Genomic DNA, 25,930 nt, shown 5'->3' on the forward strand with positions numbered 1-25,930 from the left:
CACCTGTGACAAGTTTAAGGCAGTTATGATGAGAAACAAATCCACTCCTATCCTAGACTGTGTCAGGAGTGATAGGAACCCAGGATGTGACACCAATGACTATGTCCTCAATACCTCAACCCAAATGACCAAGTTCATCTGTCACAGACTCTCAGGAAACCCTGCATCACCAACCCTCAATTACCCATTCCTTAAGGTACAATCCCTTCTACTAGCCACACCCTGCCCCCAAACCCACCTATCCTTTTGAAACCTTGGTGAAACTCTGAGACACACCTTGCTCCAATACTGAGGGAACTTAAGAGGTGAGTGAACAGCCACGCAGAGGGACAGCCCACTCTCTAGGACCTCCATAGTGGGACAAAACCCTGGGCCCCTCCCCAAACGCCCTTGGCTTTCCTAGCCAGCCATCAGGGAGCTTCCTGAGGGTAGGCTCCCCCAAAACTCAACCCCATACACTGGCCTCTCCATGCTACTAGCCCCACCTTGCCTAAGAGCTGAGAGCTTGCTACAATACTGAGGGGACCAAGAGTTTGCTATAATACTGAGGGGACCAAGAGAGAGAACCAAACGAGAGAGAGAACCAGGACAGAAGACCAAGAGAACGGGCTTATAGAGACCTCAGAGGCTTCCTGAGACACAGACATTGACAGTACAGAGCATACCAAGAAAAAGACAGTCACTGCAATAATTGGACCAAGATGCAAAGACACTGCCGGCCTCATTTGAAGGAAGAGATGGGTAGGCACCAATGCAAGAATTAATCCAACAACCTAAAAAGTAACATGGTAACACTAGAACCCATCAGACACACAAAAGGAAGACTTGATCATCCTAACCCAGAAGAAGCAAAAGAAAATTACTTTAAATGTAACTTTATGAAAATGATGGAGACCTTTAAAGAGGAAATGAAAAACTCCCTTAAAGAAACTGAGGAAAAGACGAACAGAAAATTGGAAGAAATTAATAAATACCTCAAAGAAAATCAAGAAACAATCAAACAGGTGAAGCAAACAGTTCAAGACTTGAAGACTGAAATAGAGATAATAAAGAAAACACAAACTGAGGGAATTTGGGATTTGAAAAATCTGGGTAAATGAACAGGAACTAAAGAGACAAGAATAACCAACAGAATACAATAAATAGAAGAAAGAATTTAGGTGCTGAAGATACTATAGAGGAAATAGACTCATTGGTCAAAGAAAGCATTAAATCCAAGAAATTCTTGACACAAAATATCCAGGAAATCTGGGACACCATGAAAAGACCAAACCTAAAAATAATAGGAGTAGAAGAAGGAGAACTCCAGCTCAAAGGCAGAGAAAATATATTCAATAAAATCATAGAAGAAAACTTTCCCAACCTAAAGGAGGATATTCCTATGAAGGTACAAGAAGCTTACAGAACACCAAATAGACTGAATACAAAAAAGGTCTCCTCATCATATAATAATCAAAATACAAAACAAACAGAATAAAGAAAGAATATTAAGAGCTGCAAAGGAAAAAGGGTCAAGTAACATATAAAGGCAGACCTATCAGAATTACACCTGACTTCTCAATGGAAATCATGAAAGCCAGAAGGTCTTGGATAGATGTGCTACAGACACTAAGAGACCACGGATGCAGGCCCAGACTACTATACCCAGCAAAACTTTCAATCACCATTGATGGAGAAAACAAGATAGTCCATGACAAAACAGATTTAAACAATATGTATCCACAAACCCAACACTACAAAAAGTATTAGAAGGAAAACCCCAACGCAAGAAAGCTAACTCTACCACAAAAACACAGGCAATTGATATCTCCCCACCAGCATAACTCAAAGAAGGGAAACACACAAACTCTACTACTGAAAAATAACTGGAATTAACAACCACTGGTCATTAATACCTCTTAATATCAATGGCCTCAATTTGCCTATAAAAAGACACAGGCTAATAGAGTGGATACAAAAACAGTATCCAGCCTTCTGCTGTATACAAGAAACACACCTCAACCTCAAAGATAGACACTATCTCAGAGTAAAGGGTTGGGAAAAGGTTTTCCAATCAAATGGACCTAAGAAACAAGCAGATGTAGCTATTCCTAATATCTAAAAAAATAGACTTCAAACTAAAATCAATCAGAAGAGATGGAGAAGGACACTTTATACTCATAACAGGTACAATCTATCAAGATGTAGTCTCAGTCCTGAACATCTATTTATTCCTATCCAGCCCAGGGATTTACAGGAGACATCAGCACTACAAGGAATGCAATGGGCATCCATTATTTATCCTGCATCCCATTGTCTGCCATATGTTAAGATTATAAAAGAACTTAGCAAATAATGGGGGTAGTAAATCCTGGGACCATTCCTCGACTTCTGGTCCATTGCATCAACCCTCCTACACTGGCTGCGATTCAGAAGCAGTTCTGATTCTATATCACACCAAAGAGAGAGGAGAAAGCCTTTTTCTGCTTTTATAATTTATTTATTCATTTACACTTTAACCCACTCAGTCCATACTGCACAGGCATGGGTCACCTACCTCTCAGTGGCCAAAATCCTAAAGAAAAGTGACTCTTGATCCCTCAGAGCCATCAGCTGTCAATAGTTTCTTAGCGGGGTGGGGGGGCAAGTCTCGAGAGTCCCTCACCCCAAACCATTTTTAAAGCAGATGTGACAGAACAAAAACCCCCAAACTTCAAGGTGTTTTTTCTGGCAAACAGAACAACACTTCTTTCACTGCAAACATTAAGCAAATCAACCCCCCCCCCCTTTTTTTGGTTTTTTTCGAGACAGGGTTTCTCTGTAGCTTTGGCTGTCCTGGAATTAGCTCTTGCAGACCAGGCTGGCCTTGAACTCACAAAGATCTGCCTGCTTCTGCCTCCTGAGTACTGGAATTAAAGGTGTGCACCACCACCTCCTGAGTGCAAATCAAATTTTTAAGAATCTATGATGCTTCTTACTAGACCAGTTTACCTTTGACTCCTGGAAATACCATTTCACATTAAATTTTAAATTAACTGTCCCCCTCCTTCCCACAGCAACAGAAGAAGCCCCTCTCCTCTGTGAAGGGCACTTCAGCCTTGGAGCTCTCGCCCCACTCCTTCGCTCTGCTCATGACCGACTGCTCCTTGGTCTGAGCTCTCCTGCCTGATGACTCATTGCCGTGAGCATTTCCAGAGACTGAAATTACTTACCTTAAAAAGACAGAAGGATGGGTTTGGGCGTAGAGACACAGTCAAGGCCAAGACCTGCTCAGGGAATGAGGCTGTGACCCAGGGGAAGACAGACAAGAGACCCGAGACACATTTCAGAGGTGTTGACATAAATGGCATTTTCTATCTTAGAGACTATGCATATTTTAATAGCTCTGACTTAGAGCTGACAGCAGAGGTAACACTTTACATGAAGTGACAGGCCAAGAGATGGGTATTTTTCAGCAGGGGAATCTCTGAGCAGTCAGCTCACTAATGTGACACAGTCGCTTGTCTATCTGGACAGCTTCAAAAGCTGTCCATCCCATGCGGACACTGATACGCAGGACCCTGGGTCAGGTCCTGAGTGGAGAGGGAAATGGGCAGACAGAGGAGAGCAAAGGCTATTTCCAGCTAAAGCTCACCACTGACCCTGCACCCCCAGGCCACATATGGGGACATGTAGGTAGGTACATGCCGAGGGAGCAGGGTCACCTGCATTGTGATATCGTTGGAGCAGCGATCAGTAGCAAGGAGGTTGGTCCCCCTGCATACCAGGCTGTGCTGCAATTGTGAAAACTTCCCACTGGAAATGGCTATTGGTCAGGATGCAGATAGCACACTTTGGAGACGACAACTAGAAACCCCCATGTCCAGGCATGAGCCACAGAGATACACAGAAGTAGTGGAGGAACAGAGAGACAGGAAGAAGGAGTCTGAGTCCAGTCCCAGTCCTGCTCATGACTTGATAACTGACCCGGAAGCTTCACCTCAGGGCCTCAGCACTCTACAGACCACGTCTCTGCATCCTGGAATTAGAGAGAATAGCTACAGGGTAAGGGAGAAATAAGAGGTCAAAAATCAAAAAGCAGAACTAACGTGGGAGCTGCAGAGAAAGCAAGGAGTCACCCTGTGGTGTCATACTGCCTGATGGGAGGCAACCCTTAGACGCACAAGGCCTACTCCGAACACTACAGTTTGCTCGACACCCCTGACCAATGCCCAGGCAGTGTTGTGGTGTATGATCTGGCTTGTTCGTGTCAAGCAGAAAATAAATAAATAAAACTGTTTCAGGATGCTCCCAAGGCAGAGGGCTCAGCGGAGATTTACTCGCTACGTTGGAAATTTACACGTGAGTTCCTCCTCCTCTATCAGAGAGTCAAACACTGATAGCCCTCAGGACCAGATCTAAGCGGTAACTGCCTCATTCCCCACACACTCTGGACACCATCAGTTCCCAAGGCTGGGTACCACCCGTAGTCAAGAGCTCCCTGAATTGTACTGTTCTTTCAGCTATGAACCACCTTCCCTTGAGTGACAGGAGCAGGGGATCTAAAATAGAAACAGTCCCAAATAAATCCCTTCTTTTCTTTCCTCAAGAGTCTTCCTTCCTCCTCCTTCCTGCTTCCTTGGTCTCAGCAGACAGAATTTCCATACACCCAGTGTTGCAAGTCAGCAACACAGATAGGCCTGTATCCAGCAGTTAACAGCACGGGGGCTAGGTTATGGCTTCCAGGTCCATAGTGTCTCTGCCAACTACCAGCCACGTGCCTTAGGAGAGATGGGTGATTTCTCGATGACTCTACTGCCAACCTTATAAAGCTGAGCCCATGTCCTAATGCCGATTGAATAACACTCATACATCACTTGGGGTAGTAAGGGCATTCCCTCTCGTTCTCATGCCAACAGTGTGGGGGATATTTCTGAAGTATATTAATAAGCTTTTCTCTCCCACATTTCTTTTATATGGCATCCTCCTTTTTCAACTCATGGCATTAATCTGTCTCAGAAGATTAGGATTTTTATAGTAGGCAGACAAAGATGAATGAAAACTGCCACAAGGTTCAACTTTTGATGACCAAAATAAAACATTTTGGTCCCTAGCATGACTGCCTTGAAATTCTGCCAGCTGCTATGGAGACAGGATGTTTCAATGTCTGTTAGTTTCTATGTAGCTACTGTGAGTCAAGTCTGTAGATTCAATAAGTATCATGGCCAGAGAGAGGTCAGAATGTGGCATGTTGTGGGTCCCACCGTCTGAGGAAGTCAGAAGAAAAGGTGGCAGAAACTAAGGACAGTCAATCCCTGTTTAGAGCCTTTACCCCCACCTCTCAGATTCAGAACAGGTTTAGGGGAAGCCCATGGGACAGACTTAAAAGGGCAAACCTTTAGGAAAGGGCTGGATTTGGCTTGGATACCATTTGGTTTGTGTGTGACAGCAGACAGAGGCCACGGAAGGCAGTGCATAATGAACCCATGGGATGGGGGATATCAGGGGAAGAAATAGTCTCTGTCAAAGTTAAGCAAGGTCTTCCTTCTCAAGAGCAAGTCATTGCTCTAGCCCCACGACTCTGTTAAGTGGGCACCCCTTCTCTGTCCTATAAAAACCCATTTTGGCAACTGGCCACCATGACAGTAAAGATTGCCGTCATGAGTTCCAAGCCCATACTGCCTCATCAGATTAACTCTGCAACTGAAGGAGTGTAAGAATCACACGACACCTGATTATAGCACTGGCAGGGCTACTTAGCTGGGCTTCAAGACAATTTATAACCACAGTGAAGTCATAGCATAGTCTATAGCAGTGCTTTACCAACCAGCATCACAGAGGGACCAGGGCCCAGAGTCACAAGTGGGTTGGCTTACAGGCAGCTACTGCAACAACCTAGTACACAACTCCAGAGTATCCAGAGCCTAGGCAAATGGAACAGAGTCACAATCCTCCACTCCAGACAGACTGAAGCTGGAACCCTAGTTCAAGTATGGAAGCAACCATCTAGGATAATTAGAAAAAAACTGGACTATACACCCAATTAAGTCGGTCAGAATGATAAGCTATCACATAACAGATGGTAGTCGGAGCAGGAAGAGTTCGGTCTGGTGAAGACAAGACTAAATGGCCATCCCCAGCTGCTTTGTAATGAGGCAGATGCTAGGGTAGGAGAGAGTAATGGGGAGTCAGATGCCTGTCCACCTCGGAGTGCTTCATAAGAGCGGAGCAGCCGAATACAGAGGGAGTCAAGTTGCCACTAGACTGGGTATTACACACAAAAAGATGAAAATGCTGAAGAAGGAACCTTTGGTCCCAGATGGTGTGACCTCAAAGGCCTTTCTTTGTCAGGAAGAGACACACTCCTCACACTCATGCACCACATCAACACACACGCACACACTACAAGATAAAATATAAGAGCAGCTATAAATGTAAGAAAGGAAAATGGCCTATACTGTGGAAATGACAGCCCCACACAAATGTGAAGAAAAGTCTCTGCCAAGACTAGATGTCTACCTGTCAGGTAATCATGATGGATCAATATGGACAATAACGGACGGGATGTCACTCTGGGAGCCCAGTGACCCTGTGGGGATGCAGAACAAACCAGAGTGAACATTGGTCCCGAATACCTCGACTGAAGAGCACACTCCCTGTCCTCCTGACGCACTCCAGCTAAATACAGTGAGAGTCCTGACTAGTTCACCCTTACACCAGCAGGCCCTCAGCGGTCTCCCAGGAACTAACTAGTTAGCCTTAGCTAGTAAAGGTCAGAAATGTTACTGAGCTCCCAGATTTTCTCCTTCTCCATCTTTACTACTGGGCTCAAGGTATAACCTAAAAGAAATCTCATAATCCTAAGTGTTCTTGGTATCTGCTTCTGTAAGGAAGGCTAATTCCCTTTTTAGTCAAAAAGGACATCTTTTTTAGAATAACATTCATCACGAAGCATTTTATTCTTTGGTTCTGGGAATGTGGAGGACGAGCAAATTAATTTATCATCTTCTAGCTGCAGGAGCTGCCCCTTAAGCTTCCAGCATCATTGATCTCTGACACAGGTGGGAGCCAGACAGACATAAATGGCATTTGGTGTTTAGGCTTGTCAACTGTGGTCCAGGAGGGCACACACATGGACTCTCCCATGGCCACGCTTATGCCAATTTTCAGTTCTCACGTCCCTTGCTCATTCCTAGAGGACTTTCACTTCTCAAGTCTGGGTTGCCTGGCCTGAGCAGGCAATCTCAGCACACTTCTCACCCTGCTCCAAGACAGCATCTGCAGATGTTTGAGCAGCCTCTGCTGAGCTGTCATCTTGGAATAAGGCCAGGTTTCAATAGTTTAAAGTCTTCCCAGGGGTATAGCCAGGGCTACAAATGGCTTGAAGGCATGGAACACCTGCAAAGACGGAGAATCTACCTCCTAACTGGTTTTAGATCCTGAGACCTCTTTCTTTGATCAAAACACGATCATTAGATTTTTAAATCATTATTTCACAGTAGGTGTCAAAAGCAACTCAGCAGAGCGCGAAGGCTGGGCATGGGAGGGGGGCGGGGGTGGGGGTGGGGGTGGAGCAGGGTGAAGGGGAGAGATGACCATCAAAACCCATCACAAGGACTCTGTGAACACTAGCTCTGAATATCCTGAACCACAGAAGCCAATCCATCCTAGAAGTTCCCTAACACCAGCCCAAAGACTTGCACCTTTATATTTGGAGAAGTCCACTCTACCTGCAAGATTCTGACTGAGTACTGCAAAGGGCCTTGCAGTGATCTTAATGTAGAACTATTAAGAATGGCTTTATCTGCCCTCAACAAGTCAAGCCTAGCCATGTGTTATGGTATAAGTCTATCAACATGGAAGAAAGACTTCTCCAGAGTCTCTGCATACCTTAAGCTTAATGCTGCCATCTTTCTTTCTTTCTTTCTTTCTTTCTTTCTTTCTTTCTTTCTTTCTTTCCTTCCTTCCTTCCTTCCTTCCTTCCTTCCTTCCTTCTTTCTTTCTTTCTCTTCCTTCCTTTGTTTCTTTCTTTCTTTTCAGTTTTTTTTCTTTTTGGTTTTTGAGACAGGGTTTCTCTGTAGCTTTGGTGCCTGTCCTAGAACTAGCTCTTGTAGACCAGGCTGGCCTCGAACTCACAGAGTTCTGCCTGCCTCTGCCTCCTTTGCTAGGATTAAAAAGGTATGTGCCACCACTGTCCGGCTTAACACCTTTTATTAATGTCTTAAGATAATGGAAGAGCTATGCAACACATTAGCGCTTCTTGCCCCGGTCTTAAAAGGAGACAGTAATAGAAGGACAATGGTTATGTGCTCTTAACCCTAGCCCGTTTGAAAGGAGGCATGACATGGAGTCAAACACCATTGTCCTGCCATCTAGGAAGCATAACAAAGACAACAATCAGTGGTTAGGGGATGGGATGGTTTCCCACTTGGAATATGAACAAAAAGATGCTACATATGTGGCTTTAGTTAGTAAACTGTAGTCACCTCTTGCTTTGCAGCAAGAACCTGTCAGTGGGGTAAACTGGGCATGTCCACCCCAAATATATTATTTTCTATGTCATCAGATTATTATGCATTTATAAATATACAAATGATATTTCAAAATTTAAAAGGACAAGGAAGAAAAAATTTAATGTATTTTCCACATGTAACTAACTGAATCATCCTCAAAAACCTTCTGTATGTCAGCAATTGGAAGACCACCGCCATTTGTTAAAAGTCACCCTCTGGCCTCTACTACCGGCTCTGATCTCTACAGTCTCTATGGTCTCAGGTGACTGCTCTCTCAAGCCACTTGCTAATCATAATCATGGGGTTCCGGAGATGGCTGCCCAAACTTTCAGATCCGTTCACCCATTGGTGATGATTGGGTGGGTGGTATGGACCCAAGATGCTGCCACAGGGATGCCTGGGCACTCAAGTTCAATTTCTCAGGTCATAAAACTGAATGCTGTTCTTTCATGTATGACAATAAGCACATTTAAGCATAGGACCGTGCACCCCTTGACATTAAAATCAGAATGGCAGAGCCAGGTCTAGAGGCATATACCTGTAATATCAGCACCTAAGAGGACTGTAGCAAGTTTAAAGATTGCCTCAGGGACATAGAGAACAGCCTTGGTTACAAAATAATAGACTGACTAAACAAACAAAAACTCTGGAATTATAGAAGTTACTTGTGGTTTCCGAACAGGAGCTTATGAGAAAGGCTGCAAGAACTTCACAGAGCACACAGAATTGGAGAACCATAGGTGGTTCTTCATTCATCAGACTCAAAGTAACATCAGCTTTGGAGTTACCAACCAAGCGGTCCTAAGAAGCACAGCAATTTACTCTGAATTGGAACATTTCATCCTGGAAAGAAACTGCTTACAACCCAGGAACTAAGTAAACTCACAAGTCTCATGAACTGCCTGAAATTTACAAGATTCTCAAGGGCCCATCCCTGGGCTCTATAAACAGTAATAATTGCTAGGGAGAGAACATTCTCAGAACTGTGAGCTTTCAGGCAGCTCCAGGGACACATCTGTTGTGAACTGTCACTCACGCTGGGGTGAGCTTTTCGGAGCTGCAGCTGCTTGTGAGTTGTCCATGTTCCTGTAAGCAGCCTCTCACCCATATGCCTTCAAGTGCCCCAATAACTCGCTGTTTCACTAAGCCAGGCTTGGGCGGAATCATTTCTTTGGTCTGCTATTGGTGTTTTATCTGGGGGGGAACAGGCGTTTGTTCACATCTCCTCCAGGAAAAGTCGTGGAATGTCAGTCCAGTTTTGAATTCTCCTCCCAGTACCACCTCCCTGAGGATGCTGTGTTCATGGAATATATAACATACCAATGTCATCACCGCCACCACCATGCCTTGCAATCAGTGAACACCCTGGCAAGTAGCTGCATTAAACACTTGTAGTTATCAGAAGTCTCATCAGCTAGACACTGCACCTCTATTCTACTAACAAAGCTGCACCAGTGACCACAGTGAGGAGAAGCTGCAGAGCCTGGTCATCACCCCACCACACTGGACCCCTTGCCTTGTTCTGAGAAACCAGCTGTTATTCCTGTCCTTGGGATTTTGGACTTGGCCACCTTGCTTCATACATCTTCCTTTGCTCCCGCACTCAGGCATGTCAGCGCACACGGTTGGCAGCTGCTCTGCCTTCTGGGATATAAAGGTGCAAATACACAGCTGAGAAAGAAAAAGAGTGGTTACCGCAGCGTGAAAGGCGTTGCTGTGATGGAATAGGACCGCCACCCCATCCTGTAAGACGTCAGCTTCTATTAGCTGTTTTCACCGAAAACCATTTCTGACACCTTGAAAAATGAAATCTTGCTTACATGTCACCAGCACTATTCATTTCAGAGAAGCAGAGGGGTGACAAGCTCGACTCTGACACCTGAAAAGGCTATGTAATGAGAGCAGTACGAAATAAACTCAAGAGCCCACCTCGGCGGGGCACAGTCTAGCACAGGGCTCCATTACTTCACACAGATGAACCCTTCTGTGCCTTACTTCTCAGGAGCCTGAGAAGGCACACACATGTGTGCACATAGGAGTGTGTATGCATACATGCATGTGTGTGTGCGTGCATACACACACACACTTGTGCTCAAAAGGGAGTTAAAGCACAAGCATCTCACCAGGTGGACATTGGACGCTGACTGGGGACTGTGCTACTGCACCTGCTCAAAGACACAAGCCAGAGCACAGCTGACCAAACTAGCAAGTATACAGACTTCAGCAGATTTTAGATTGTTTAAGCTCCTGACTCACATCTTGTTCTATGAAATTAAATGAATGACATTTGGAAACTAACTAGCAACTAACTAGTTGGTCCCTCCATTAGGAACTCATCAAGATTAACATGTTTTTGTGTGCGTATGTGGTTTCTGAGATTGAGTCCAGGGACTTGTGTATGCTAGGTGAGTGCTCTCACTGAGTGAAATTTCAAGCTCATACACTTAATTGATAAAGAACTAAAAACAGAATCATCAAATTTGCACATGTATCAAGCTAGAAAGGTCATATTTGATGCGAAACTCACAATGTAAGAGGGATATACTCAAGAAATTATAGCAAGTTCAGTGGCATGAGCCCACAGACACACGTACACACATGGGAGGGGGAGGTGGAAAAGAGGGAGGGGAGAGAGGGAGAGAGAGAGGAGAGAGAGAGAGAGAGAGGAGAGAGAGAACACAGGTGCAGGGAACGAGGGCAGCAAATCTTAAAGTGGTTAGAATTTTAGAATTTCCAGTGACAGAAAGTGGCCCATGGTTACTTGGAACTGATAGGGTGGATTTGATCTCAGGAAAATTTTGAGAGCAAAGGAGGTGTTATCTTGATTGTGGTGATGGTTACATGAGTTGGACACATGAGTCAGAATATGTCACACTAGATACCCGCTATGTCTAATTGCATTTTAGGTGGACATCACTGCCCACCATTTAAGACCAACCGAAGTTGTAACATCTACAGTCCTTGAGCATGAGCATGGTAAAGAGGGGACACAAGTCTACACATTACAAACTTACTGAAAATCAATACTAAATGACCGCCTAATGTAAACACATTGTGTCTTCTTTCCCAGATACCCAGTGGAGGAAGGAACTTGGCCCATTCAGAAAACCACACCTGGTGTCCAGATGAGAAAAAGGGATGCCTTTGAGAGATGGTGGGGAGAGCTGCACAGCACTCAGAGGTCCTTGCTGGACACGCTGTTCGGCATTATCACACAGTCATGGCTGCAGCCTCTTTTCTAACCAGCTATAGTGCTCCACGTACAATAATGATTACTAGTGAAGTCTCTAAGTGCATGATTTCCATTCTGGATTTTACATCACAGAGGAGGCACTGCAAATATGTCACTATTATAGGATATTCACACCCTTTTAGGGGGATCAGCACACAGTGCAACACTCAGGGCATGGTTTTAAAATCATACACGTCAGAAAAGAAATAAAGAACTGCCCCCGGGTCTACCATGTGGAGTGCCACCTACATCATGTGTCCGTGCATCCATTGCACGTCACATGCAATGACAGAAAGGCAAATAAACTGTCATGCAAGGCTCAGCATATACCAAGTCAGCATTCCATGTTCCTATGAATTCAGCCAGTCTGTGCCACCCACTTACCAAGCTCACAGGCGAGAATAGGCATTGATGGGATCTGTCACCTTTAAGAGGTAGGTCACAAAGCTATGATAGGCAGCTGTCAATGACTCCTCCTAACTTCTCATTGGATTTGATTGTCTCAGAGGCAAGAACTGTGCTCTCCTTAAAAGATGATGACCGTAAGCCATGGAGGGCAGGGACAGAGGAATATCTATCAACACTTAGTACCAAGATCACAGGAGGCAAGCCTAGATCCCTATGCACACAGATGACCCACAGAGAAGCCAAACGTATCTCTGCTTTGGTCCACCAAAGACGTTCTCACAGAGAGAACATGGAGGCTCCACTGGGAAGCATTTCATATCCCAGACTTCCAGGAACCACAACAAAGAATCCACTAAAGATTAAAAAAAATAAGCAAAGCAACATATTGTTCAATTTACAAGCTGATCGCAAAGCAAGCTGTGAATCTGGCTTACCGGTAATTGTGTCAGTTTCTTTTTTTTTCCTCAAACCATCTCAAGTTCTACAAAATCTGCAGCTAAAAGAGATACTGGCACACCCCAAGTCTATTCTCACGCACACAAGAGTTCTCTATCTCAATGACTACAAACTTGCCAGTTCTGTTACTTCTACCCCAGAGATGGAGCGTGTGTAGCTTTCCTTCCTTCCTCTCCCATCAGACCCTTACTGTGCAGGAAGGAGCCAGGCTGCCAGCTTTTGACAGCCAGGGACAATGAAGGGGTCTCCCATCTCCACTGATGCCCCTCTCCTGAAAAGCCCTCCTTCCTGATTATCACACGGAGCTAGCTTTAGCTTTTTACTGGGGGCATTTTTCTCATTACAGACATTTATTTCACTGGGTTCTTCTGGAAGGTTTTCCCACTCTCTTTGCACTGTAGGAACCCAAGCTAACCAAGGTGTTTCCTCTCAAAAGCCTGAACTAGAACTGAGAGATGGTGGGGACAGCTACACAGCGCTCAGAGGTCCTTGCTGGACATGCTGTCTGGCATTCTTATACCATGGAGTCATGACTGTGAGCTCTTTTCTAACCAGCTATAGTGCTCCACATAAAATAATGGCTACCAGTGACGTCTCTCCTAGTATATGGTTTCCCTTCTGGATTTAACATCATGAAGGAAGCACCTTGAACTACTGTTTTCAGTGAGCACAGGCTTTCCCCTTTCTGGGCTCCATCTCCAGGACGGCGAAGCTCCTGCTGGGCAAGAGTGAGCTCTTCAGCCATTGCAGGGGTCCTACCACTGGTACGTGCAGCTGCTCTTCCCACCCCTGAGTTCCAGGCAATGGCAACTCCATCTTTCATTATTAGTCACGCCTTGGCAGCATTGAAGAGACAGATGGGGAGTGTGGGTGCTCAATTACCTTGGTTACCTGAGCAAACAGACTTGCTTTGCAGTGCTCCTATTCATTTTCAGGAAAGCAACTCAAAAAAAAAAAAAAACCACACACACAACGGCTTTTAAAACGACTCAGACCCAGCCAGCTCAGAAAGATGGCCACTCCCACCAATGAGGCTGGGCAACGCACCAAACTAAACTCACTGTAGAACCTGTGGTACTTCAGAACCACTGAGGGGGAAAGATCTAGCTCAAAACCCTCATTGTGGCCCTGGGAATCAAAGTCTATTCTGTTTAGCAAACCTATGGGAGCAGTCAATGGGCACCTGAGCAGGTGCCATTCTTCTTGGCTAACACAGGCTGTGGGCAAACCCACTTGGCTTGGATTCCACCTCAAAGCATCTGATTTAAAGACCCTGGAGCACCGTCTGACCCATGTCACAGGAGTAACGAATCTTGTGAGATACAAATACACCAGTGTGTCAATTGTTATAACCCACGCTTGAGCAACAATCACGTACCCTGGGGTTAAATGTGAGTGACATAAGAAACACTACCGAGCCACAGTCTCACACTTAATTCTCTGCTGTCTGCTCATTCTGCATAGGTCTGGAGGTAACTCACGACAAAACAAGCTATTTCTACAACAAGCGAATCTCCTCATGAAAAAGCATTCTTATCCTTGGTAATGGCACAGTAGTGGCCAAGGAGAAGATCGTTATGAAACAGGACCCACCAGAGAGAAGCTGTTCTTTGAGTAGCACATACATCGCATCGTGTTCTTATCCAATCAACAAAAACATCCCAATTGCTCTAGGCCAGTGTTTCACAAGCAGTGCTACACAGAACATTGATCCCCCGAGAGTATCTCTGAAAACGGTTTTGTGCCTAAATATGATTTGTAAGCCCAGCAAAACACAGCCCATTGGTGGAGACTCGGAATGCATTCAGAAAGACTCTGAGAAGCTCTGCTGTGAAGATGTTTGACTTTCTGGTTAACTCAGTAATCCCAACATTCATCCAATCACCTATTTACCTCTTTAACTGAACGCCTTGCTTACTCCAGTGGCCAGAGACCTCCACAGTCCAGCCTGGGGTCACCTCTGTAACTCCAAGCACGACGGGCCACAATGATGCTAAAACCTGCCTGCGAACTGTGCCTTTGTTCCTAATGACTTTCTCATTACACACACATGCACACACACACCACTCACTCACACACACACACACACACACACACACACACACACCACTCACACACACACACACACACACACACACACACACCACTCACAAACCACTTTCTGGTGATTTGTCCCTCAAATTGCAACCCTGATGTCTCAACTAGTAAGGCACAAGGATGTGAGTTTGGATTCCCACGGCTACATAAAAACTTGCAAATGGCAACATGAGCCGGCGATCCCAGCACTGAGAAGGTGGAGAGGAGGATTCCTGGGATCGGACAGACCAACAATTAGTAATTCTGGTTCAGTGAGAGACATCTCAAAAATTAAGGTGGAGCATAACTGGGGGACACCCACTATCAACCTCCGGTCTTTGCATACATGCATATGTAGATACATGCACCCATGCAAGAAAACTGATAATCTACATCTTATTCATTTGCCAACTCTTGACATTTTGTTTCAATGGAATTTAAAATATGTGGTTTTGGGGGTCTCTGTTCTTTCAATGGCTGTATTTTCAAGGTCATACATGGAGTAGCATGCACATTAGTTCTTTGTTCTTTTTCATGGCCATGTAACATCTATTATATGGAAAGTCTTCATTTGTGTATCCTTTACTGAGTGATAAACATCCACACTGTTTTTAGCTGGTACATTTATAAATTTGTGGGTATATTTTTATTATTTTTGGGGATATATTCAAGAATTGGACTGTGAGGCCATATAGGAACTTTAATTTTTCATCATGAGCCCAGTGTTAGACACAGAGGGGAGAAAACACATACCTCAAGGAATCCATGGGGCCTTAACCAGAGGCTAGCCATCTTGTAAACCCATCCGATGGACTCCTTGTAGCTACTGAGGAATGGGAGAGTTCACCCTTCTCCTAAGTACCTCACTGTTGGGTTAGGAAAAAACACAGGAAGGTTCTACACCTCATAACTGCAGAAACAGAAACAGAAATCTGTGCAGATATGTTTTTTTCTGAAAATATTTTTGCCTTGGAATAAACTTTGCCCAAGTGTGTCTCTAAGTTAATAAGTCATTTCAAAGTCATTTAATACTATGCACTGAACCTGCTTTCCTACTGCATGCTTGGCCTATCCAAATTTAACCTTCCTTTAAGAGAACTCTGTAGCCAACCTTGCTTGTCTTTGATTGCCTATGTAATCAGCTTTTACAAAGTTAAGCTAACGCAGAACATAATCTTAAATTATATACTCTTCTATCACCTTAACCCAGAATTGTGTGTGTGTGTGTGTGTGTGTTGGGGGGATGTTGGGGTAATCACATTTGCTAAAAGCAGCCAACATGTTGAAAGTAATCTTAAACAACCCATAAGTTTTGTAAACAACATGTGTTATAGGATGATAATCTGTTAGCGGTTTGAGATGCTAGTCTGGGTCAGTTGGGGTCAGTGAAGTGGCCTCTTCCCCTGTAAGACTCTGTCACATATGATGTGTAAAGAGTCCCTCATTTCTTTCCCATGTCACATTTTCTGTGCTGTTCAATAAAGAAAGAGCAAATCCCTTTGCTAGGGACAAGCATGCACACAGAAACACAGAACAGACACATGCAACAGACATATGACAGACAGTCCAGCAACAACAAACTACAGACAGAGATCACAGGAGAGGGAAGCGACAGACTAAAGTCTGGGCTTGCTCCTGGTCAGACTAATCCAAGAGGAACTATCTGCCTTCGTTCCTTAATGCAACGTCAATGTGAAATCTTTACAGACATGCAGTGGCTTCTGGAATTCCTAAGTGTGACTGCCCAGTCGATGACATCCACGAAAGAACAAGGTGAGAGATTTGTCTCTCGCTCTGCCTGCTGTCTGAACTCTATGTCTGTTAGACAGTCCAGCACCATAAAACCCCAACCTTTTGCTTCACAGCCATAAAGAATCATCCTTCAGAAGAACACAGACCTTCATCATCCTCACACCAAACAAGTCCTCAAGCACAGTCCTCAGGCCTCTCTCAACTGCAACACACAAAGAATTCCACAGTGACCCACACAGGGATGTGGTGGCTCGCACATCAGCACCCACCGCCTTCCCTGAACAGCTGCGAGGAGGTATGTATCAATAAGCAGGCAGGTAAGCTGTGTCTGAATCAAGTCCTGGAAGGTGAATTTGGTGCTTGGTGTGTGTTATCACATTAGATAGGGCAAAGGTGACAGTTACATTTAGGACACATAATTACAGGTCATCACTTATTACATTTCTTGGCTCTTTATCATTTAGAATGAGTAAATATAGCCGCTATCTCTAGTGAAGGAGATTTTTATGTGCTGATCTGTACAAATGATGAAACACTTTAAGATAGTAAGGAATCCCATAAATGTCCTCCCTCATGGAAGACTTAATTGAGCTACATTTCTCTGGTGAAATTCATTACAGCAGAGACACCTTGGAGTAGGGGTCTCCTCCCACGAAATCACCTGCTCCTCAAAAGCTCGTCTCCTCAAAGGACATTGTGATGACGGGGCCCTATGAAGACACTTGAATTGTGGCAGGAAATATTCAATCCACAAGAAGCCAGAACCATATAACTAACTGGGAAATGCATTTCCTGCACACACTGATAAAATATCTTCCTTTCCTTGAGTCTGCATACTTTTAGATGACACAGATCCACACCTATTATTCAGAAAGAAAGAGAGAAGAAGAAGAAGAGGAGGAGGAGGAGGAAGAGGAAGAGGAGGAAGAGGAGGAGGAGAAAGAAGAAGAAGAAGAAGAAGAAGAAGAAGAAGAAGAAGAAGAAGAAGAAGAAGAAGAAGAAGAAGAAGAAGAAGAAGAAGAAAAGAAGAAAGGGAAGAAGAAGAAAAGAAGAAAGGGAAGAAGAAGAAGAAGAAGAAGAAGAAGAAGAAGAAGAAGAAGAAGAAGAAGAAGAAGAAGAAGAAGAAGAAGAAGAAGAAGAAGAAGAAAAGAAGAAAGGGAAGAAGAAGAAAGGGAAGGAGAGAGAGCTGCTCAGGCATCCAAACAGAACTCTAGTTTCAGGCTAAAACCTGAAAAGCACCAAATCCAGTTGCTCACATGCAGCTCTCATTTCCACCCGCAACACTTGCTACCTCCAGAAGCTGTCAACGAGTCCTTGTTTCTTCAAGAGTCTTCGGTGAGATGAGGTGGATTGGGCTTCACCAAATGAATGGTGATGCCACGAAATGGTTCTATTACAGCAGCAAGGGAGGAAAGAAAGCCAAGAAGCAGTCAGGGAGAGATAAAGGCAGGGGATTATTGCTCAAACCTAAAATAAATCTAAGCAAGCCCTGTTCTCCAGGTACACACAGACAAGAGAGAGACTGGAGGGACCAGAATCCTGGGTGGCTGTGTATCCAAGAGGGGCTTCAAGTCCCAGTCTCTCCACCCTTTGAGTAAAAACAGTCAAGCAAAAGTAGACATGCCTTTGTGCGCCTCTCTCGGGGAACTGCTGAGCTGAGGTGCCTCTTACCTGGCCATCTGCTTGTAGGCTTCTTCTGCCACAGCAAAGATGTGGGGGTCCATGTCACCCATATTTTGGCCACTGTAGGCATAGATGACATCTTGTCCATAGATTGGCAGCTGCTCATATGGGTTGATGGCCACAAGCACGATACCTGTGAACAGACAGGACCATTCTCATGGACTACAGAAGATGACCTGGAGGTGGTGTGTGTGTGTGTGTGTGTGTGTGTGTGTGTGTGTCCAACAGACTACAGAAAGAAATTATCCCTGAGCTACCATGGCAGGCACACGTGGTGGAAAGAATGAAGAGGACACAGTCCAGGTCTCAGGCTGTCCCACAGGAATGTCACAGATACACTAGCGCTCACAAGTACTCAACAGCTGAGTTCATAAGGTAGACACAAGCGTTGCAGGACCAGAGAGAAGAGGATGTTTAACTTAAACACCCAAGAATCAAAATCTGGAAAAGACATCTTCCCTCATTTATATATGAGCTATTTAAGCAAAAATATAAATTTGAGGACAGCATAATTTATCTCTCTTAAAGTCTCATCAGCATACACATGGACTTGGGATATTCTCAAACAGCTGTTGGAGAGAAGGAAGCCCAGAGCAGGGTACTGCATGGGAGCCTCTGTGTTTTCTCTCTATTAGATCTCACCCACATCCTGGCACCTGAGTCTCCCAAGGTCTGTACTGCAGTGGACTGAAACATGCTGACTGAGCGAGGAGGAAATCCTGCTAAGGTTTTAAACCTCTTGTATGGGTAGATGAGACAAGTTGATCACTGAGAATGTACAATGGAAAAAAGCAAATTGCATCTTTAAGACATGATAGTGATATGTCTTTTGTTCTTTCCCATGAGATTGCCTCCCATGGACTAAGGTACAAAGGTAAATGATTTCCAGTCATCCTGGAAAGAGGCGGAGGGACCTGTCACAATGAGAAGTCCCCTGTGGTGTGTTCCCTCCTAGTGGTCAAATGGGAAGAGAGACACATGCATGTCCCCTTTCAGTAGGAATTGGAAAACAAGCAAACAAAAACAGCATAGAAGGATTGGAGTCCTGAGAAGCCCCACTGAGGCTAATCACTTGGAGAACACTCTTAGGAGTAGACATATGCGCTCTTCTGTTTTTCAGAGGGTTCAGTTTAACTCACATGATGCTCAGATAAAATTTTAATCTCATGGCCTAAGTCACCTATTTTCCCAAAACACTGTAGGCCCCCCCAGAGCAGAGAGGAACACTCCCACGATTACTGCAGTGTAATCTGGGTGTCACTGGGTTCTGTTGTGAGCTGATGGGACACTGGATTAGCTGAAGAACCTCTGTTCTATACAGACACCAAGGCAACCCCAGGGGTATTTCCTGAGACTGGAAAACTGATGGCCATGCAGCCTTTTGTCCTGGAAAGGGAAGCTTTGCAACAGCTTCACATTGGAAAGGTTTTTTTTTTCTCCTGGAGTTTCTGATAATTGGTATTTCTTCTAAATTAACATTTACTACTAGTTGGGAGTGAAGGAATTTCTTAAAAACAATCCCTTCTCAGCACTAAAACCTACAAAGCAGCCCATCCAGGCTAAGTAGCCAACCCCCAGGGTCAAGTGGAATAGAAAACTAGAAAAGACCCTGGGCACCTGAGATGTCGCTGCAGCCACAATGAGGGCAAGGTCGTCAGGACAACACTTCAGATATCCCACCCATAGTCTGGTTCCCCACCGGACACTGCTAGAATGTTCTGTTCTCGACACACTACTAAATAACACTCAAGGGCAGAGACATGGTGAGGGGGAGGGGAGAGAGAGAGAGAGAGAGAGAGAGAGAGAGAATATCAAACTTTGGGCTATGTGTAAGGACATTGATTTTAGGACTTTCTGCTTTAAGCATTTGTTATTGATTTTGCATATTACTTGAACAAAATCTTTAGGCACCACATTTTTACCTGGGCAGTGAGAACATCCGTGAGGAAGACAGTCCATTCAAGCTGGGGCCAACAAAATTCCTGTGGTACACATGCTTCAGTGATGTGAGCATGTTTCAGAGCCAGAGTACCACAGTGGACTTGTTCTTCTACCAACCACAGTGGACTAAGAGCCTAAACCAACTTTCCCAGCAGCTCTGGCCACTTCTATGGAGGAGCTGTTATTAACATTGGGCCCACTAACCATAAACCTCCATGGGTCTCATATGAAATGGTCACATGCATGAGAGCCGTCACAGTTCTTAACGTTTGAGCTTTCTAAGTGCTGGCTAAAGATGACATACCTACCCTCAGCAGGTGCCCCCACTTACCACAATAAGTGTAGATGTGGTTGGACTCCAGGAAACGGACCTTTAAGTTATGCAGCACGGCAGGCTCATGGAGATGACTGAGGGCAGTCAGGTCATTTTCCCCGACTAAGATATCTGGATTCCGTAAGAATGGCACCTGGTTTTTCTGGACATCGATTGGGTATTCCAGAATCTAGTGATAAGCAAGCAGTAGAAACAAAAGAGCAAAGTTTATGAAGCATTTAGCTTATATTTGGTGTCCCACCTCTATGGCTAGGATCACTATCCTAGCAAAATGATTACACAGAAAGGTAAGTAATATTCTAAAGAAGACAAGATGTACACAATATCTATGATTCCCACAAGGCACCAGGCCACACGGAACTTTGATTACATAACCCCAGCACATCAAATACAAAAGACTGACACAGGAACTGAGGAGGCACGACCAGACGTAAGGGTAGTCAGCTGCTTAGTGAAGATGACACTGGATTGTCCATTCCAGTTAACACGGGAGAGCCCTTCCCAGCCAGCAGACCTGCTAGGCTGGCCTCATTTACTGCAGCTGCTTCTTTATTAGTTCTGTCTATTTTCTTTCAATTAAATTTCTTCCATACAATATATTTTGATCATGTTTTTGTCCTTCCAACTCCTCCCAGTACCTGCTTACCTCCCCACCTATCCAACTTCAACATGTGTGCTCTCGCTCTCTAATTCTCTAAAAAACAAACAAGCCGGGCGGGAGCACTCGAGGCCATCCTGGTCTACAAGAGCTAGTTCCAGGACAGCCTCCAAAAAGCTACAGAAAAACCCTGTCTCAAAAAACAAAAAAAAAAAACCAACAAAAAACAAAAAACAAAAAAACCCATTAAGATAAAAAAATGCCTAAAGAAAACAAAAGCCCATTAAAAGAAAATCCATTGAGTCTGTTTTGTGTTGGCCAACTACATGGGATGTGGTTGATATGCCCAGCGACATTCCACTGAAGCAAACAGTGTTTCCTTTTACCAGTGGGTATCAGTTACAAGTAGCTTCTTGGTTAGGGGTGGACTCCGTGTCCACTTCCCCTCTAGTGTTTCCTTACTGACTCTGTCTGGCTACCCATATGCTCACTCTTTTGTTTGGAGTATCTTGCCATTGATGCCTTGCCCTGTGTAACCAGCTTCAAGACGTGCACCGCTTGCTCCACAGCCTATCTACAAGTTCTTCCAGGACAATAATTTCCCTTCAGTCACAAGTTCAGCAGGAATCTGAACGGGGTCTGTGTAATTTGGGTGGTGAACTGTTTATCCAAAGGTCACATCTCAGGTGCAGGATGACAGTTTGGTTGTCTTGTTTGGCTCAGGATTTGAACTGAGTGCTCAAAAAATATTTGACAGAACACATGTAATTTACTAAAGACAGTTTAGAGGTGCGATATTTGAACATATAAACAAGAGGTCCATGGCTATTGCTGCCTGTTTAATTTTACATTTCATACACGTTCTTCAGAACTAGCTGGGAAACTTTGAAAAAAAATTTTCTCAACATGATTTTGATTGGGGAATTCTAAAGTACAGGCTATAAGCTGGAAAATTTCAAGGACATTCAACTAACTTTGATATACATGGCTTGTGGATCATATCAAGAATCATTAAACTAATATCAGAGCCGCATCTACGAGTCTCTCCAACATGCTTTCAAAACATGAGCTTCACAAGAATGACCCCATTGGACATGCCAAAGTGGATGGGGAAAGGAATACCAGACCTCAACCCTGGACAAAGAACTACAGGCCACTGAGGAATGCTGGGGGGGGGGGAGTCTTCCCTGGGTAAGGGCACACAAATGGGTCACCCAGTAATAAATAGCCTGAAAATATGCACAGAGCAACACTATATAGACTAAGCAGGCTGTATTTAGGAATATACATGCATATACATATGCGCATTCAATAACAATTAATAAAAAAGAGGCTGTGAATTTCAAAGAGAGCGAGGAGGATTACATGGAAAGATCTGGAGGAAAGAAGGGGAAAGGGAAAATGTAATTACAATATAATCTAAAAAATATTTTTTAAAAAGACAACACATAATTAAGGAAAAGCAGGAATGTGAAATAAAAGCAATTTAGACACATACACATCTATGTACATATATTCTGATTTACCAAACTTTCATTTAAAATTCACACTTGTTTGAATGTGTTTAGTGTGTACACATGCTTTGGAGTCTTTCCTCCTCTTTCTTTCTTTCTTTCTTTCTTTCTTTCTTTTCTTTTCCTTCCTTTCTTTCTTTCTTTCTTTTCTTTTCCTTTCTTTCTTTCTTTTTTTTGGTTTTTCAAGAAAGTTTTCTCTGTAGCTTTTGGAACCTCTTCTGGAACTAGCTCTTATAGAACAGGCTGGCCTTGAACTCACAGAAATCTGCCTGCCTCTGCCCCGAGTGCTGGGATTAAAGGCATGCACCACCACCACCTGGCTGCAAATCAAAATTTTTTTTTAAAAAAATATTTATTTATTATGTGTACAATATTTTGTCTGTGTGTATGTCTGCAGGCCAGAAGGCGCCAGACCTCATTACAGATGGTTGTGAGCCACCATGTGGTTGCCGGGAATTGAACTCAGGACCTTGGGAAGAGCAGGCAGAGCTCTTAACCACTGAGTCATCTCTCCAGCCCCTGCAAATCAAATTTTTAAGAATCTATGAGTGGGATCGTGTGATAGCGCCAGACCTCCCCGCTCCCAGAGCACTCATCCCATCCTGCCCTTCGATTTTCAAACTGAAAAGCTTTAAACTCAGCCCAGTGTCCTCACATCCCAGGGCAGAAACATGGGCTTTCCATCATTTCCAAGATGATTCATCTCTCAGAAGATCTTGCCAGCCAGGCAGAGACAATCACATAGGGAATTTTGGAAAAATGTATCCACAGATAAGCTAGTGGTATTGGTTACAGAAAATTGATAAGGAGTGAAATGCCTTGCACAGCTCGAGAGAGGTCAGAATTGCAAACTCAGCACTCCAGGACAGGCATTCCTCAGCTTGCAGGTGTCTGGGGGAGCAGGGGAGGGATACTTAAGAGTAGATTTCTCTTTGCCATTGACAACAGAAACTTGAATTTAACACTGCTACTAACATTCTCAACTAATTCTGGCTTCAGGGGGTTTCACCAAGTATTAGCAACCCCCTATAACATGACATATGTAGAATGATTTGCCATAGGGAACCAACTGCTCTTCAGTGTGTTCCTGCAGTGAGGAGAGGCCACATGTTTAAAGCAAAGACGCCGCTTCCTTGCACTGGCAGTGGGATGGGGGTTAGACAGGCCTGCAAACAATTTTCTTCTTTGGGTAGTTATTTAAATATTCAAAATAATAAAAGTGCTAGGTAGATTTAAAGCACTCTTAGTAGCTGAGCGTCTGGATAACGGGATCACATCCTTTCACCACATCTGGATAACAATGTAACATCTTTTCGCCCCAGCCCACTTGGTTCAGCCTAGACAAACCAGGGTGCAGAGAGAGCATGTCACTCTCTGCCAGCCTCCTGTCTCCACTGCGGCCTCCCACTCATAAACAGGCACACAGGAAGGCCACTAGGCTCTTCATACAAACTTAGTTGGAACACAGCCCAGTGAAACTACAGAAGCAGGAAGTTTTCAGCCAGTAGAGGGCAGGAGTGGAGCAGTTTGCAAGGGAGGAGGGGAACTGGAGAGAGCTCTGGACCTGCACTGAGCTCTGCTCTGGTCAAAGAATAGAGAGGCCTCAGCCATCAACCCAAGGTTAGCATCCTCAAAATGCCCAGCACCATCTCAAAGCAGAGAACCAGGCCAAGTATTAGCACACAAGCATGTTCTAACCATCCTGACTCTAGAGAGGAGGAAAGACCGATGGCATTACCCCTTTCTTCAGAGAAGTCACCATCTTCTCTCTGGCTGCCAAAGAGAACATCTTACATTATGCTAAATGACCTAAGCCAGAGGAAAAAGCACCCAGTCCACATGATGGCACTTGTACGAAGTACCTCGTGGAGCTACAGTCAAACACAGACGGTGGCACGGTGGCAGGCTGTAAAGAGACAGAAAAGGTGTGCAGTGGGGGTGGTCCCAGTTTGGCCACATGGAAAAAGAGCATGGTAACCGTTAGAGTAGCGCAAATGCCACTGAATTGGCCACTTAAAAACGGACCACGTGGTTACATTTATTTCCCACAGCTTACTAGAAGAAATAACTGAGCAAAAGTGGGAGGGGCATCTTAGATGAATGTTGAGAAGCCTGAGTGCCTTATCAGAGGAGGCCATCGGCAGTAAAGTACGAGGTCCCGCCATGATCCTGGGGTTGGAATGCAGCTTTTCTAGCAGAAAATCTGGCCTGTCTTCTTTGCTCTTTGCTTCTGCACTAAAACCATTTTACTTTGGGGACTGGGAGGTCAATGTGCCAGCACAGGACGGCTTCATCTGCAGGGGAATTGCTCTTTAAGTACTCAGCCCCCAACCATGCGGTGCTTGGGTCTCTGCTGCCAGCACACACTGCCAGTCACTTTCAGGACCAGCTTCATGCCAGCCATAACCCATAGGCAACAGAGAAAGACTCATATGCTCAGAGCTGATGCTGATCTCCAGACCCAGGCTTTCTTCCCATTCCACAGTGACCGGTCTCACAGTCGGAGTGGAGGATCTGGGCCATGGGCAGCTGCCGGGATTTATCATGCAGGGCCAAAGCCATGTGCAGCCAGGGACACAAGTGTCTGCTGTTTTAGCAACATGATAGATAATCCCTCCCTGCCTCCGAACAGCTTTGTAAAACACCCACCCACGTGAAAGGACCAGCTGAAATGAAATCTGTTGGAGTGGAAGGCACTCCGTTCAAGTGGGTGGACTAATTTCACTTTGTTTCACGTGTGGGGTGGGAAGTTACTCAACACGGCAAACAGGGTTCCATCTGCTGACAGTTTTGCTTCTTCCTTCCAAACCAAGAGATGACTAACAAAGCCTGTGAGCTAGAGGGTGAAGGACACTCTGACACCAACTCAAACCCACCTGGCCCCATGTCATGCTCAAAGGGACACACTTGAGTTCATAGAGAATGGGTTGGCGGTTAGAGAATGTTCAATCAACAGGTTGCTCAACCAACCATTTGGAGTGGGAAACAGAACAAAATGCTTTGAAGAATGAACAACAGCAAGGCAGTTAATAATTCACAGCCAACGGACACAATACAGATATTCCAGGTCCCGGAGTTCAGCACAAACCTTCTGCCCACTCTATGACTGCCCTGCAGCACATCTATCTGTCTCAAAACCAATTCTTCATGACCATCCTACCACTGTGTTTAAAACCAGCCTCCCTGTATAGACCCTGTATAAAATGGCTGCCTGCCCCCTGAGCCTTAAGCCACCTGGGTTCCAGGTTCACTGGCTTACCTTCCTTCCCTTGTCCACATACAACACTGAATTCTCGGGCATTGGACACACATAGTTCCTACATGAACATTAGCCCACTGTTGGCCCAAGGTACCCTGAGCCCAGGCTCCCACCACCTGTTCCCTTCTGCTGATGCCGCAACACAGCAGGCCTGCTCCCTTTACTCTAACATAGAGATGCTTGTCTCAGCTACCAGTGGACCTCCT

The 25,930-nt window shown here is 44.7% G+C and overlaps 1 protein-coding gene across 2 annotated transcripts in view; it reads right to left on the bottom strand.

Moving 5' to 3' along the window:
- Nucleotides 1–25,930, bottom strand: part of Myo5b (myosin VB) — a 279,116-nt gene that overhangs the window by 140,912 nt on the left and 112,274 nt on the right. For both annotated transcript variants that reach the window (XM_048419435.3, XM_048419437.3), the window contains exons 3-4: nucleotides 20,351–20,522; nucleotides 18,067–18,211 (exon numbers count right to left, since the gene is read on the bottom strand). In XM_048419435.3, coding sequence (XP_048275392.3) covers nucleotides 18,067–18,211; nucleotides 20,351–20,522 — 317 coding nt within the window. The remainder of the gene's footprint in view (nucleotides 1–18,066; nucleotides 18,212–20,350; nucleotides 20,523–25,930) is intronic.

The sequence above is a fragment of the Myodes glareolus genome, chromosome 13, assembly GCF_982192425.1.
Source record: "Myodes glareolus chromosome 13, mMyoGla1.1, whole genome shotgun sequence".
In the NCBI taxonomy this organism is placed as follows: domain Eukaryota; kingdom Metazoa; phylum Chordata; class Mammalia; order Rodentia; family Cricetidae; genus Myodes; species Myodes glareolus.